The 14,448-nt window shown below is 39.2% G+C and overlaps 1 protein-coding gene across 4 annotated transcripts; it reads left to right on the forward strand.

Moving 5' to 3' along the window:
* Positions 1 to 7,062: 7,062 nt before the first annotated feature.
* hdr (hematopoietic death receptor) lies at positions 7,063 to 14,448 on the forward strand. 4 transcript variants are annotated; one of them, XM_028414124.1, is made up of 9 exons: positions 7,063 to 7,203; positions 10,148 to 10,295; positions 10,472 to 10,600; positions 10,711 to 10,822; positions 11,003 to 11,094; positions 11,195 to 11,281; positions 11,868 to 12,070; positions 13,272 to 13,308; positions 13,397 to 14,448. In XM_028414124.1, the coding sequence occupies exons 1-9, from the start codon at positions 7,180 to 7,182 to the stop codon at positions 13,696 to 13,698; spliced, it is 1,134 nt and encodes a 377-aa protein (XP_028269925.1). In that variant the 5' UTR covers positions 7,063 to 7,179; the 3' UTR covers positions 13,699 to 14,448. The 4 variants fall into 4 exon arrangements, with proteins under 4 accessions (XP_028269925.1, XP_028269927.1, XP_028269926.1 ...); XM_028414126.1 differs by having other exon boundaries at positions 11,868 to 11,926; XM_028414127.1 differs by having other exon boundaries at positions 7,078 to 7,203; positions 10,168 to 10,295.

The raw sequence follows: 14,448 nt of genomic DNA on the forward strand, positions 1-14,448 counted from the left end.
TTGTACATATTGTTTCACATATTTCAGATTCTTTTAGATGTTTGACATGATATTTTTATGCTCCAGCCCTCATTTGAAGATCATACACTTGTAGTAAAAAACAATGAGAGCTAATTTACACTCACACAACAGAAGAGCACTATAGCTTGGTGTCAAGTGTGGAGCAGTGAAGGCTGTGAAAGGATAACCCAGAAACAGTAATATATTATAACAATATAAATATTAGTTCTGTCCAGGCACAAACACAGGTGTTATAATTATAATAATCAACAATTTTGACACATGATGAAATGTTAGCATGTGATGTCCTGTTAACATATAACAGGTACATATCTTTGGACCTTTTATTGCCTAGTAATGTCAATAGACTGATAGCCGGTCAAAAGGTTGATTGGTAAACGATGAACACTCGTCCTCAATGGCCGCCATCTTGGCTGCATATAGCGGAAGAGGAAGAACCAATAAAACAAGATTTTTCAAGTTTACATCACAATCCGTTGCGGCTGATGTAAAGATGTTGCATTGTACTGAGCTCTACTAGACTGTTGTCAGAAGCCATTAAATTTACAATTAACATTAAATAAACAATTTGCTACCTACAAATAGCAGCCTGGTAGATTAACTAGTTAGGTTTTTGCATACTTTGTTCAATTTGAGACGACACCGCCTTTTGAAATGTACACACTGCACAGTGTACATATGCTACATGTGTATGAATGGAAGCAGCAGAAATGAGACACAGCTAAAGTGTAGCCTACATGCTAACTTTTGTTGGAATTAAATATGGATTTTATCACAAGAAATCAAGTTTTAGCTACTCTTTAGTAGCTTAATGCAATGTCAGCTACAGAGAGCTTCATTTGGACAGGTAGACAATATCAAGCTTTCAAATGTTCAAGTTTTCCTAATTACAATAAAATCATATATTAAAAAAAATTAAGTTAATGGATATTTTTCATTCAGTCCCATAAAGTGAAAAATGTTTTTGAAAGATGTCAAAGAAGAAGGTCACAAATGGGATTAGTCTGTGTTTTTAATGTAATTAGAGCTTTCAGAATTTGGTGATGTTCCATAAAACACACTGTTTTTTGTTTTTTTTAGCTAAGTGTGTATTAACCTTTAATATGTGTACGCTTATATTTATCCTTTAAATAACATCCTGGTTTGCAGCAACAGCTCAGCGTTCACTGTAAATTCTAAAGAAGCCATGTGCACACACGACCTGTTTTTATCTTATCTTAACTTCGTCACAGATCTAAATGTCCTGCACTGTTGGCGCTGATACTGAAATCTTTGCTCTAATAAGAAAACAAGAACCGGCCTCTGGATTTTTGGTGTGTTATTGGACATTATTCTACCAGAAAATCAAAGATCATGTGATCATTTTATGTTCATTAATTTAGACAGTAAAACCCTTATTTAACACATTTATTGTGATTTAAATCGTTGAAGTTAAATGAAGTTTAATGTGTTTATTTATCCCTCTATGACCTGATACTGTTTATGTCCTTTTTTTTGATTTCCTGCATCTTCTCTATGCACTTCTAATTAAGCTACCATTATCTTTTATGTACGTTAATGAAGAAATGTAATCTTTTTTATTTTCACAATTGTTTTTTTGTTTAGTTTTTTTTTAATTCTGGCAATCAAAGGGTGTCAAACATGGAAAGGCGTGCTTTTGTAGCGCTTAGCGGCGGCTCCATGCTGCATCAGGAGCATCCTGTTCTGTGCATTTCAGTATCTCATTAATGTGTTTACATTAAGTTCACACGCACATAAACATATTCTCTCTGTGTATAATGCTTTGGTGTAAGACTAACCCTGTTTAAGAGATAAAAGCGGCGTCCATGATTTGGTGTCACCTGACTCACCGTCAGTCCCCATGCTCTTTTTTTTCCCAGCTTCACGCATGGCCTTCGGCTTCATATCACTATTCTTGTGCCTTGTTTAAACTACTGTAAATGGTGAATGTTGTAAAGTTACTGATGGGGATGAAAAAAAAGAAACAATTAATCATACTGACATACATTTAAAGGTATTAGTTGACAAAGTATTTAAGATTATAATATTGAATAGGCTGCAGAGCTTTTCTAGTGCTGAACATCTATGTTTGGTAACGCCAGGGCAGCTTTGTGGTATATTGTATCTATAATTATGGACATTTTGGATGTTTTCTGTACAGTAGAATTTGCAAATGTATATGCAGCCTTTTGGAAATAAATGTACAGTTGAAAGATCAGCGTGTCCTGGTGAAGTGGAACGTTCCATTTAGACCGGTCTTATTTAGTTTGCTTTTTTATTTTATTCTTTATTACACACACACACACACAGACAGGAGTGTTGCTGTCAACTTCAGCTTGACTGTGTTTCTATGTGAGCATCAGTCCCCTTTGATATATACACAACATGGGTCCTGCTGCTATTTTCTGTCACTGCAAAAAAAAAACTACTTTTCTTACCTGTTGCTGAAAAGAAAACAAACATCCTCTGTGCCTCACCTGCTCAGAGAAATCTTACTAATCCACCTGACTGAATGAGTAAATAGGGGGAGAGTAGCCTACTGGCTGTCTGCCATTGTCACAACGTAATGGATGTGACTGCTTGCCTACTTCAGCTCTACTCATATGCCCACATTTGGATTAACCAATATTCCAAGATGGCGACGGCCAAAAACCTCCCACACCGAGGTTCAGCAGCACCCATTGAGGACATGTGATGTCACAGAAGGTGAGTCTGTATTTATTTAGTCTACTATATGGACTAAAGAGGAAAGGGACTGTCTAGCTTGTTACCCGCATAGTTTCCCATCCACCCTCTGTGGTGGATTGAAGGGAGGCATTAGCACACGTGCCAGAGGAGCCTTAATACAGACATGGACAGTCATTGTAAAAGTTTATAAATGTGCAAAAGTATGTTGACACTCTTAGTTTTCTACAAGCTGAAGGATTTCCAGAGGCCTGCTGAGCAGAGGTCCAGTCAAAGGGTGAGTGGCGGACACAGGCTGAGCAGGCTGGTCCACAGAATGAAAGTCTCAGACAGACAACGAGAGCCATCATGCCAGACAAGGCCAGAGGACAGAGGATTTTAAATATCTCACAGCATGTACAGGAATCCACAACCAACTGACTCGATGACTGCATGTACAGTTAAAGCTTACCAAAGCATTGTCTGTGTTTATACATATGTACTTGTAATGATTAAACCTAGCTGTAAGTGTGCACCTGTGTCTTTCCTGCCTTTTGATTGGCTGCACCACCCTGATTGTTTCCTCCTGTGTCTCATTACCTTGATCTATCTAGTCCATGTGTTCTGTTGCACATAGTTTCTCAGCGTGCTCCTTTGGATTGTATTATTTATTAAAAATGTTGATGAAGATTCTCAGTCATCCGAGGCAACTGGACGTGTTCATATTTATTAATTAGCAACCTTAAATCATCAGATTCCATTTGGTGTCTTTATGGGGTCAAGTGAATATTTGAGCCACAGCTGAAGAAATTCCTTCACGGTATTCCTGAGAGTTATGGAAAATCACTGACTGACTAGGAAGATTGACACAGCACTCGAGGGAAGATTGGCAGCTTTTCCTGTCATGGTTGTAAAGGCACCGTAAACATGGAGAAACTGCTGGCATTAGAAATAATAATTCATTGTCATTTAAGTCAATACAGAACTTGCTCCAGATTAATTTAGCTCGATGTCTTGAAGTTAGCTGAGCATTATAAATGATGTCTCTATACAGTCAATGTATGTATATGGTCATTGTGTTGGATCAGTCTACATTCTTATTTTCCTCTTGAGCAGGATTCATCTGTTAAACCTGTAATGGTTAAGCAAGGGATTAATGGGAAATGATGTTTGTGGTGATCTTGAGGTCTATATTTACAGGTTGAGGTCTGTAAATATATTAATAATTACTGTAATATGACCTGAGGCTGGATTTTCAGTCATTGACAGTGTTACAATTGACTTTCCTGTTCCTCTGATAGAGCTCTTAGTGCTCTAGAAGTGCTAATAACCTGAATCTGTGTTCCCCTCCCTCACACACACACTGACTCCTTTCTTAAGACTGGGGCAGTGTCTAATATTCACACCTAATGCACCCAGAAAATGTTTTTCGTCTGTTTATTTATAAAAAAATGATAATTTTGTCCCCTGTCAGAAGCAGAAGCGTCACACTTAAAGCAGTCTTCTGGGAAAGATTGCCTGGAGCTGATTCATTGGCATGTTGAATGTCAACAATTGTGTCTCCCATGACCTATTTATTTAGGGCTGTCTTAACATGTGACGTCAATACAAGCAGGCATTAATTGCACTTAACTATGTGTGATTCTTGCCACATTGCCATTGCTGTCTTTCTTATCAGCTTTCTAGATTTAAAGGTTTGCAGCAAACTAAATGTTTGTTATCTGCCATCGGATGGTGTGATAATATAAATGTCATGGTGGTCCTCGGACGCAAAACAACTAATTTGTCTACTCTTAAACAGTGGAATTTGACAAGCACCCAGTTCATGAGTGAAAATTTAAAGAGGTAGGTTGACTGGTATAACCTACATAGTGACCAATTCGGACACACCCCCAGTGTTTGTCTGTATGTCTTCCCCCTGTTTTCTAGTGTGGCCATTTTGACAGATATACTGAACACTTTCCCTCTATTATGGAGAAACTGTAAAAGCAGCATCATATTAATATTAACACACCATCCAGTGCTTGTTATCGAGTGTAGCTGTGTGTGTGTAAACAGGACTTCTTTCCAGGAGCGGTGTAACACTTTTATTGGCTAACTCTGGTTAGCTTGTAGTTTTGGTTTGAAACGTTTTTATGTGTCTTATCTAATGCCCCGGTGTTCAAAATTCCTTTTTTTATAAGGTTTTGGAACTCTTCCGCAGTGAAGCAGTGAAATAAGCCTTTAATTCATTATGTCCGCTTTGCACATTATGTTCAAACTATCCCCATAATCCCTACAGCACAACCTTTCTTTCCATTTATGCAGGCAGCCCTGTAATAAAGAAGAAACAAATTTCCATATCAGTAGCATTGATCTTGGCCCCGGTCCAGCCATGGAGCAGAAGGCAGCATGATCCATCTGAATGCAAAATGTCTTATCTTTGAAAAAGGGACTCAGAGGTTTTTGGCCTCCTCCCTGGCCTTATCATCAAAAACACAAGTTCCAGACGCGTCCAGGAGGAAACGGTGCAGAAACTCAGAAATACGGTCAACACTGAATGATTGGATAAATAAAATAGGTAAAATGCAGTTTCTGATGAGCTGCAGTCCTCAGCAGGTCTGTAGAAGGAGCGTATGTGTCTATATTTCTTAAGTGTGCCCAGCAGCCCATGAAACAATCAGTCGCCCAAACAGTGAGTCCAATCTGAGTGTTGACCCGCTCACAGCGTCTCAGCCCCCAGCTTAGAGCATCACAGTCAGCGGACTGAAACAGAGGGTTTTATTTCAGCTCACTCTCCCGTCAGCGTGCATCGTCAAATACTGTCCATCCACAAGGCACCGCTTCCTGTCAGGCTGCGTATCTACGCACTGCAGACAAACTGCTCATTAGATAATGTTAAACTGGCACACAACACGCATGAGGTTGGCTAAATGCTGTGATGATGGCTGACTCCATGCAGCTCTTTGTACAATACTCTGTTTACTCCATTATTGACAGCAGAGAGAGAAGCTGCTTTGAAATGAGCTGAATTCATGAAAGCTCCTGTAGTTAAGTACACAAGGTGACATGCCATTGTTTCTACATGTGACAGTAGAAACAAAGTTATTGTTGTTAAGTTATTATTGACTTGTTGGCAAAGACTCCATTCGAAGGAGTAACTGAGGAGCTGAGACCTCAAAAAGCTGCAGATCAAAACAATATGGCAGACAAAACCCTGTAGGCTGTTTACTGTGGCCTAACATACACTGTCACATTTCACAGATGTCTTTTAGAATTTCCAAGTCATCTCACCACTTTTGATGGAAGGAGAGTTCCACACAGATACTAAGAATTATTAAACTTGGCATCAAAAGGGCCTCAGCTGGCTGGCTGGCAGGGAAAGTTTCACACCTCACACAAAAGAGCTGGCAGGATCAATTCTGTTTAATCTGCTCTGATTCAAACATTAGCTTTCTATTGTCATTTGTGGAAATTACAGGGCTGTACTGCATGTGTGAGAGAGGCTTAAAGAGTCTGCAGACATGCTAGCTGCACTGTGAGGCTGTGTTTTGAGCTAAATGCTAAAATTGGGAATAAAGAGCAAGTACAGCCATGTGGGCTGATGAGACACGGTGTGTATGTGTATGCATAACCAGCAGGGTGAATTCTGGACTATATAGATCAATATTCTCTGTACTCTGTGCTTAGATTCAGCCATTCAAATGTTGGAAATAATTATAGGATGCAGCTGTATATTGCTGCTTTAGAACTGATTATCTTACAGACATGGAAATTAAACAGTTTCTAAACAAATGCTGGAAAAATCCAAGAAAGTGGCCAAAGCTTTTATGTGTTTATTGTCTTTATTTGACCTGGAAGAAATAAAACAATCTCAGTTTCAGTGGTAGTCTGGCCAAGAAGACAATGATTGAATCGCACATGATCCTGTAGGACTCTATGTTTAGATTTATGTAGCAGTGTTTAGACAGTATGTTTTTTTTGTTTGTTTTTTTTAAAGGGGGGGATTGATCACAATTATTTATTGCTTGTGTTTTGTAAAATACCTTTGGGCAAATTAACAAGGGGTGGACAATACTGAATTTTAATGTTGGTGTGCTGATATTATTCAACTACTTTGGGCTGGTGGATGATGCTGGTGTTGATTGCTTCCTCCTTCTATGCTAAGCTATTCTTCCTGTATCTGACACTCCCGCTTTCTCACTCACCTACGTAATCGATTTGTCAGCGTCAACTTGCCTTTATCAATAATCTCATTGGCTGATATCAGTAATATGTGAAGTTATTATTGTTGCTGTGTGGATATCAAATTACCTTTACTTCCACCTTGTTGAATCACAGCTGCTGATTGGTCAGAGCCGCGCGTGTGAATTGGACTCGTGCCTGTGGGCGGGTCTACCTTCAGGCTCACAGGAGGCTCGGGGCACCGGGCAGATGCGCACGCGACTCCTGTCAGAGTAGTTGTGTTGGGATGAGTTGACCTCGGTCTGTGGATTTTAAGACTTCTACTGAAAAATGAAGAACCTGTTGATGTACACGGTAAGTTTTATGTCATTTTAAATGTCGCAGCGAAAGAAAGAAGTTTGCTTAAAGCTGAATGGACCCGCTGTTGTCTGTTTTTTTAAAGTAGTCCAGGTAAAATATTTGTTTGTCGCCCTTTTATGAAAATGGCGACCCGGTTAAAAACTTTTATCACTCAGGTGTTGCGTCTCTCTAAAGAAGTTTGAAAATGCGGTAGCTACTGTGTAAAGTTTATACTTTTGTCACACGTGAAATGTAAAAATGGGCATTGTTGCTTTTCTCGGTTCGCTTTGCTTTGCCTCCTCCTCGCATTGATCTGCGAGATTCCCGTGTGACGCAGGTGCGACATTCCTCTTACGCTTCATAAAGTAACAACTAGAACAGCTCTTTAGTTGAGACCCTCTTATTCCCGATCAGAAGTTTGTGTGTGACTTTTTAAGTGCGTAGATATAAATGTTGTATTTAAAAAAGTGATGTAAACCCGTTTCCCACCTCAAACCGGTGTCTTCTTCATTTGTTGTGCCGAACTCCCATTTAGGATCTGCCTATTTTAAACCTTTTTGAAATTTGCAAGTTAAATATGCCAAGTTTAGTAGTAAAATGTGAGATAAATATGTATTAATATAGTCTGTACTCAATTCGGCGAGACAGTAATCTGTCTTGAAGCTTTATTTCATCCAAATACAGACGTGGTTGGTGGACAGTAGCTTCGTGCTTGAAAGTAATTGTAGTTGTGTGTATGGCGAATTAATAATGTTCTCTATATGTTCATATTTTATTGACAAAAAACGTTGTTCAATGTTGATCCAAAAAACTTTTTTTATATATAGGCTTAAAATGCCAGATATAATCTGCAGGTGTTCTGTGTTCCTTATAAACCTTTAATTTTATATTATCAACTAACACATGGAATATTCCAGAAGGGTCACATGTACATGTGTGTGTGCTCATGCCTGCAGGGATATGCCCACACATGAATACTACTACTGCCTTATTTGGCTGTTCCTTCCTCATTGACTGGATGTGTGTTCGTGGGCTGCACAGAGGTGAAGTTTTAGTGAAACTCATCTTTGATTTTGAAAGCAGTTGCACTCTCTCCATCAGGCTTTTACTGGCCAGCTGTGACTGGGGAAGATTTTTAGCTGATGCACCTTGCACTACAGTCGGTTCCAATAACAACCTTTCACACAGAAACTGGAGCTTTGGATAATTGAGATTGTCTGTATGAGACACAAGCAAGACACACAAACTAAACATGCATAAGATTCTGGACAATAACACAAGTGCTATAGAACATTTATTAATATAAATAAGAGTATTGTTGAAAAACCATTAGAACCTGATGCTGTATCAATAGGGTGGAGAAATGTTTTGCAGGTGGTCAAAAGGGAGGAGGTCAATGGGTGTCACATAATATAAATAAAAAGGCAGCTGATAGTCTTATTGATCCACTTATAACACATATGTGCCTATTAATAAAGATTCATGGCACTTTGTGACTGTGTTTACACCATATTTTCATTGATGTCCATGTTCAGGTTAGGGTAATACTCCTAATAAGGTGTTTACATGATGCTAAGATCTGTGTACTCCACATGTATTAATTCAGTTAATCTCTTATATGACCTTAATTGGGCTAAGGTAATCAGAAAAATATGTTTCCAGGGTGATGTCTTATTTAGAGAATGCTTTTTGAGCATTGTGGTGTAAATGTAGTCAGGGACAAAATTCTTAGAATGAGGGTATTTTCTTAGGATTACCCTTTAAAATGAAGCCCAAATCCTGATAAAGAGAAAGTTTTTCACAAAGCATCTTAGGTCTTAAGTGACCTCACAAGTTGGTGAACTATTAAGTGCAGAGAGGAAGACTTGTGTTCCTTAAACAAGAGAAAAGAGTAGAAAAATAAAATGTTTATGTGCAATCTTTTTAGTGTTGTTCTCTCCCACCAGAAATCCGAATTTTTTAGAATACAATAAAGAGTAGACTTTTTATAAGTAGTTTTTTTCCAACATGAACATGTTTTGTGTTCACCTTGTTTTTTCCTTTTTTAAAAGCTTGTTTTATTTTTATTAATTTAATATGAATGTTTGTTCGCTCATACTTTTAGTTTTAAAAGAATGTGTCACACCTGGCAACAGGGTTGGCCTCAAATTCTCGCTAAGATAAAACCTTCAGTCTGTGGTACTTCCTCAGAGCTGCTCTGGGAATGTTCCTAAATCCCAGAAGCTCAGACCCCACTAGCTGAATTTTAGGCCACATTAAAAGCTTAAATTATTAAAAGTTTTCCTAGATAGTTTGTGAATAAAAACACCATTTAAACTTGAACATTTAAAGTGGTGACTCCATTTAACTCCACTGTATATAGTCAAGCAATGGGCGCCTTTGATATTAAGCTTTTATATTGGCCAAAAAAAAAATTGTTTTAACAGAAGAGTGTTTTTTCAGTGCTGACTGCAGGATTTGCCCTTTTTTACATTACAGGGATTTACAGTAGTTATCCTTAAGGTAACTTGAACTTTGTCTGAAGGAATTCCCCTTCTCCAGTCATATCCACTTGCCTAGCTTGTTTATTAGGCCATGACTTCATCAGAGGTGTGTTTGTGTCATTGGTATTGCATAATCTGAATTCATATCACTAAAAAACATGGAAACTTTTATGACGGGACAAGTGACTCAAACACTTTGTATGTTATACCACAACAAGCCAATAGATAAGTATTCCTCTGTGAATCAGGCACTTCCTGGCAGCAGATCTGCCATCCATACACAGTTCAATGATTGTTTAACACTCAGGGACAAAGGCCCACTTTCGTTTGACTTTTTAAATGTTATTTTTTTATTTAATCTTTTTATTATAGGTGCAGGGTGACTTTTACATTTATTGTTTTGTCCAATCATAAAAATGCTAAAAATTACTTTAATCTCTCTTCTTCTCATTTTGACTTCATCTTTTTTCTTCAAGTTTTTTGCTTTGGTGATCAGGCTCAAACACACTGTGGCCTTCCCTTCTGGCCTTGACTTGAGAGCCAACAGGACACGGCGGGACATCTCCTGCAGAGACTACCAGGAGTACCTAAACGGCAACATCTGCTGTTTAAACTGTCCAGCTGGTAAGCCACATGGAGCTGCACTTGATTTAGTCCACAGAGACTCTGAAATGAGCTCAAACCTAAGCTCAATCACAAGCCATATGATGCAGTTTGGTTATTGTTTAGTTGGAATGACAGTTTAGTTACTGACTCAATTGGGAAATGTTATGGTCTGTGTTCTTGTGTTTGTGTGTTAGGAATGTATGTAAAATCACCCTGCACCAGAGCCGGAGAGAAGGGGCAGTGTGAAGAATGTGAGTATGGGACATTCACTGAGCATTCCAACGAGCTGAAACAGTGCCTCAAGTGCACGCAGTGTCGATCAGGTAATTCTGCACGGTGGCTTTAATTTAGAATGACTGTGGACAACGAAACAATATTCAACTTTTTCAGAATGCTCCATCTGAACAAGGTCTTTTTTCTGTTGCTTTCCCAGATCAGGAAACTGTAAGAGCATGCACTGGCAATCAAAACGCTGAATGTCGGTGCAAATCGGGAAGGTTTTGCGATCCTGACCAAGCCTGTGAAGTGTGCAAGAAGTGTTCAAGGTGAGTGTATGCAAACCAAAGGAGAACACACCAGGTGCTTTGTTCATTCGGAGTGAGTGATAGCAGAATAATTCTTTTTATGACTCTCATTTCTCATTTGAAGACTGTTACTGTGATGGCCTAGCTCATTTTGATTCTTTCAACCTTTCCATTCATCTTTTTTGCCTGCCTCCAAACTAGATGTGAAAATGATGAAGTGATAGTAAGGAACTGCACGTCTACCACCAACACCGAGTGCAAGAAAATCAGCCATAAACCTGCCTCTACCTCAGGTATATGCAAAATACATATACTGAATATGTACTTCCATTTTTAATGTGGTGCTTATGATGTGTGTCCACTGTGCATTGTGTGTTTTTGATTTCTCATTAGTAACCGCAGTGGTGATCGTCCTGTGTAGTCTGTGTGCTGTGGCAGTAATTTGTGTGATAGTTATCCTGCTCAAAAAGAGGCAAACAGGTGAGTAAATAAAGAACAGGAAGAACAAGAAAACAAAGAAACCCTCAATATATTTTAAATGTACAGACACTCCATAAACAATATCACTGTTTAAATAGTTTGTAAATGTACATAATGGGTAAAGGAGAGTCGCTGCGTGGTTTTTTTGGAGTTACCAACCTCTGGAATAGGCTAACAGGACTAGCATGGCTTAGCTAGTTGACATGGGCGGTAGTGGCTAAAAGTTTTGTCCCAATAATTTCTGGCATATAGCTGGTAACTTTAACTCTGACTAATCAGCCAAGTTTGAAATGTGAAAGGAGACAGCATTTATTCAAAACACTCCAGGAATAGGTACACTGAAACTTTTTGGGATGAGCTCCACACATGCACTATTGCGTCATACATGAAAATACGTCACCAAGTGACAATTATCTCCATTACCACATTTTGGTGTAAGCAGCAGCACTTTTCTGCCTCCCACTTTTAAGTAAAAGAGGTTAAATCATGGAATTGAAAAAAATGGGGGGGTTTCTATTTACACCAAAGTAAAAAAAAACCTGTATGAGATTTTTGTTGCATAATCTACTCTATATTCCCTCCTTAGGCTCACAGCAAAATCTACCTGATAGGACAAAAACTGGACAAGCAAGTACAAGCCCAATGGTGAGAGCTGATCTGGAGGTTGAGCGTGAACGGCTGTGTGAAACCCCCAGTGACTCAGCCAATAGCTCCCAGCACAATTTAACCTGTTTGCCTTCACCTACCTCCCGAGTCACCCCTGTGGCTTCAGGGCTGCCCAACAAGAGGGTGAGCGCACCCTTGCTTCTGTCCTTGCTTGTTGTTTTGAATAATGCTTTGCGGCCCCCACTAATATGACTCATGCCCATTTTCCTTTCTACACCCCTAAATGATGAAGTGTGAGAAAAATTCTACATGCTTTTTTAAATCTTTTTTTAAGAACCTTTCACCTATCCACTGCAGTTTTGTTGATATTGTTAATACTAGGCATGGGACGGTTCAGGAACAAAAACTCACCCGTTCGGTACATCAAGTAATGCAGGGAGGCATTTTTACCACGACATGGAGACAAGTGTTGGCAACTTGGCGTCTCCCTCACTACATTTGGCGGCTTTCCAAACCTTTTTTTATCAAAAGCTAGCGACCATGAGCTCCTCCCCCGCCTCAAAACGCCCACATCCGGTCACACACAGCACGCAGCAGTTTCAGCTGCAGTCAGAGCAGAGAGGAGATTTACACCACTCCCGTCATGGCTTACAGAACAGGATGTAAATGGTATATTGCGAAATTAAAAACAGAAACACAGGGATCAGTACCGTTAGCATTGCTTAGCCTAGCGTAGTCGATGTAGACCTGTTCTATAGGAAAGGATGTTAAATGGCTTCTGTTAGGATCTGGTGCTATATAGAAAATAAAAAGAATAATGATATAGGAAACACTGAACTGATTCTTAAATATGTTGAAAGTTGGATAATTAGGATATATTTTGTGCTTATCTATGGTATTTCCAGAGTGTTAAAAGTAGAAAAAACCTCAATAATGTAAACCAAACCAAAAACCATGACCTCAGAACCATTATACGAACCAAACCGTGGATTTGGTGAACCGTTCCATCAATAGTGGATACATGCAAACGTTTTATTTTCCAAACTCCAACATGAGAACACGTGTGAAACGGAAGCAGGATGGAGGATGGAGGATCAGTGTTATAGTTATTGAACATCCCAGTGACTCACTGATTTGTTGTGCTAGCTGTGAGAAATGTCAGTGTTTATTTAGCAAGAGTCAATCTGTCTGACATTTAGCTCTTGCATCAGTATGTGCTGATCGTGTCGAAAACAAAAGTGGAAGTGTGACACGTGACACCCTACCTCCAGGTTAACAGAGGAGAGAGGTTGCTTATCACTGCATCTTGGTCAAAATCCTACATGCATCACTGCGTACGAGTCATGAAAACGTCTTAATGGGTGCTTCTCTTTTTGTCTTTCAGGACATCGAGCAGTTTCCCACGCTCATGCCTGTGAATGGTGAAGTGTTTTTACTTTCATCCCTTCTCTCAAAAAGTCCACATGCACATGGATCACTGTGCTGATAAACTTTTATCTCTGCTTGCAGGTGAACAGTCTCTCAAGGATTGCTTCAAATATTTTGAAGAACTAGATGTGTGCCTCCAAAATAAGTTCTTCCGTCACCTTGGGATTAACGATAATGCGATCAAAAGCACAGAGAGCCTTTCATACGATGACCGGATGCACGAGTTGCTGAAGGTGTGGATGGAGAAAGAAGGCCGGAGAGCCAGCCTGAATGACCTGCTGAGGGCTTTGCTTGAGTTGAATCAAAGGCGAACAGCTGAGACAATCAAGCAGAATGCTGTTGAGGAGGGTCATTATAGATCTGTGAGCGATGATGACTTGTGAATACTAGATATGGCACGAGGTCCTTTTGCTGAAATATTTCAGGGAAGCACAAGGTCACAACCTATATTGCTATTTATAACTTGTGCACATACTTTACTGAAAGTGCTGCCGTTTCAGTCATTTCAGGCATTTTACTGTACAGTAAAGCTCAGTAGGGGAAGAGCTGAGTCTAGCTAAGTCAAACCTAGCTTGATTTCATGCCTGCTTGACCTTGTACACCCACCAAAGCTTGAATTAAGTCCTCCCACATCAAGTGTTGAAGTGTTTGTGTTCACGACACAGTTGTTTTGTTTTTTTGTTGCCTTTTTTTTATTACGTACAGACAACTATATGCTCAACCAAGTATTTATTAAGTTTGTTAATAAATTAAGTATTGAACAAAATGTGTACAAATAAATTAAGTTATCGGTGAGAACAGTAAGATTTTATTTAACTACAGTGATCCCTCTCTATGATTTGGTTTTTTGTTACACTCCTGTCATAATGGAATCATAATATGTAATGTGAAGTTTACAAAACCACAGAACGTGTATAACTGGAAGATCACAGATGCTATCGCATTAAGTGCCTTAGAAGTATGTGTGAGTTTGTCTTTATCTCATGTTTCCCTTCTCGATGTATATGTGTTGATCTCACACTGATCTGCATGGATCTCAGGGAAATTGTGTGTTCTCATCTGTCTCATTAAGGACAGATTAATAACTTTGTTACACAGCGCCTGCTGCTTTTACAGCAGCTTTGGCTTTCAGT

This window comes from Parambassis ranga, chromosome 9 (assembly GCF_900634625.1).
Source record: "Parambassis ranga chromosome 9, fParRan2.1, whole genome shotgun sequence".
In the NCBI taxonomy this organism is placed as follows: Eukaryota; Metazoa; Chordata; class Actinopteri; family Ambassidae; genus Parambassis; species Parambassis ranga.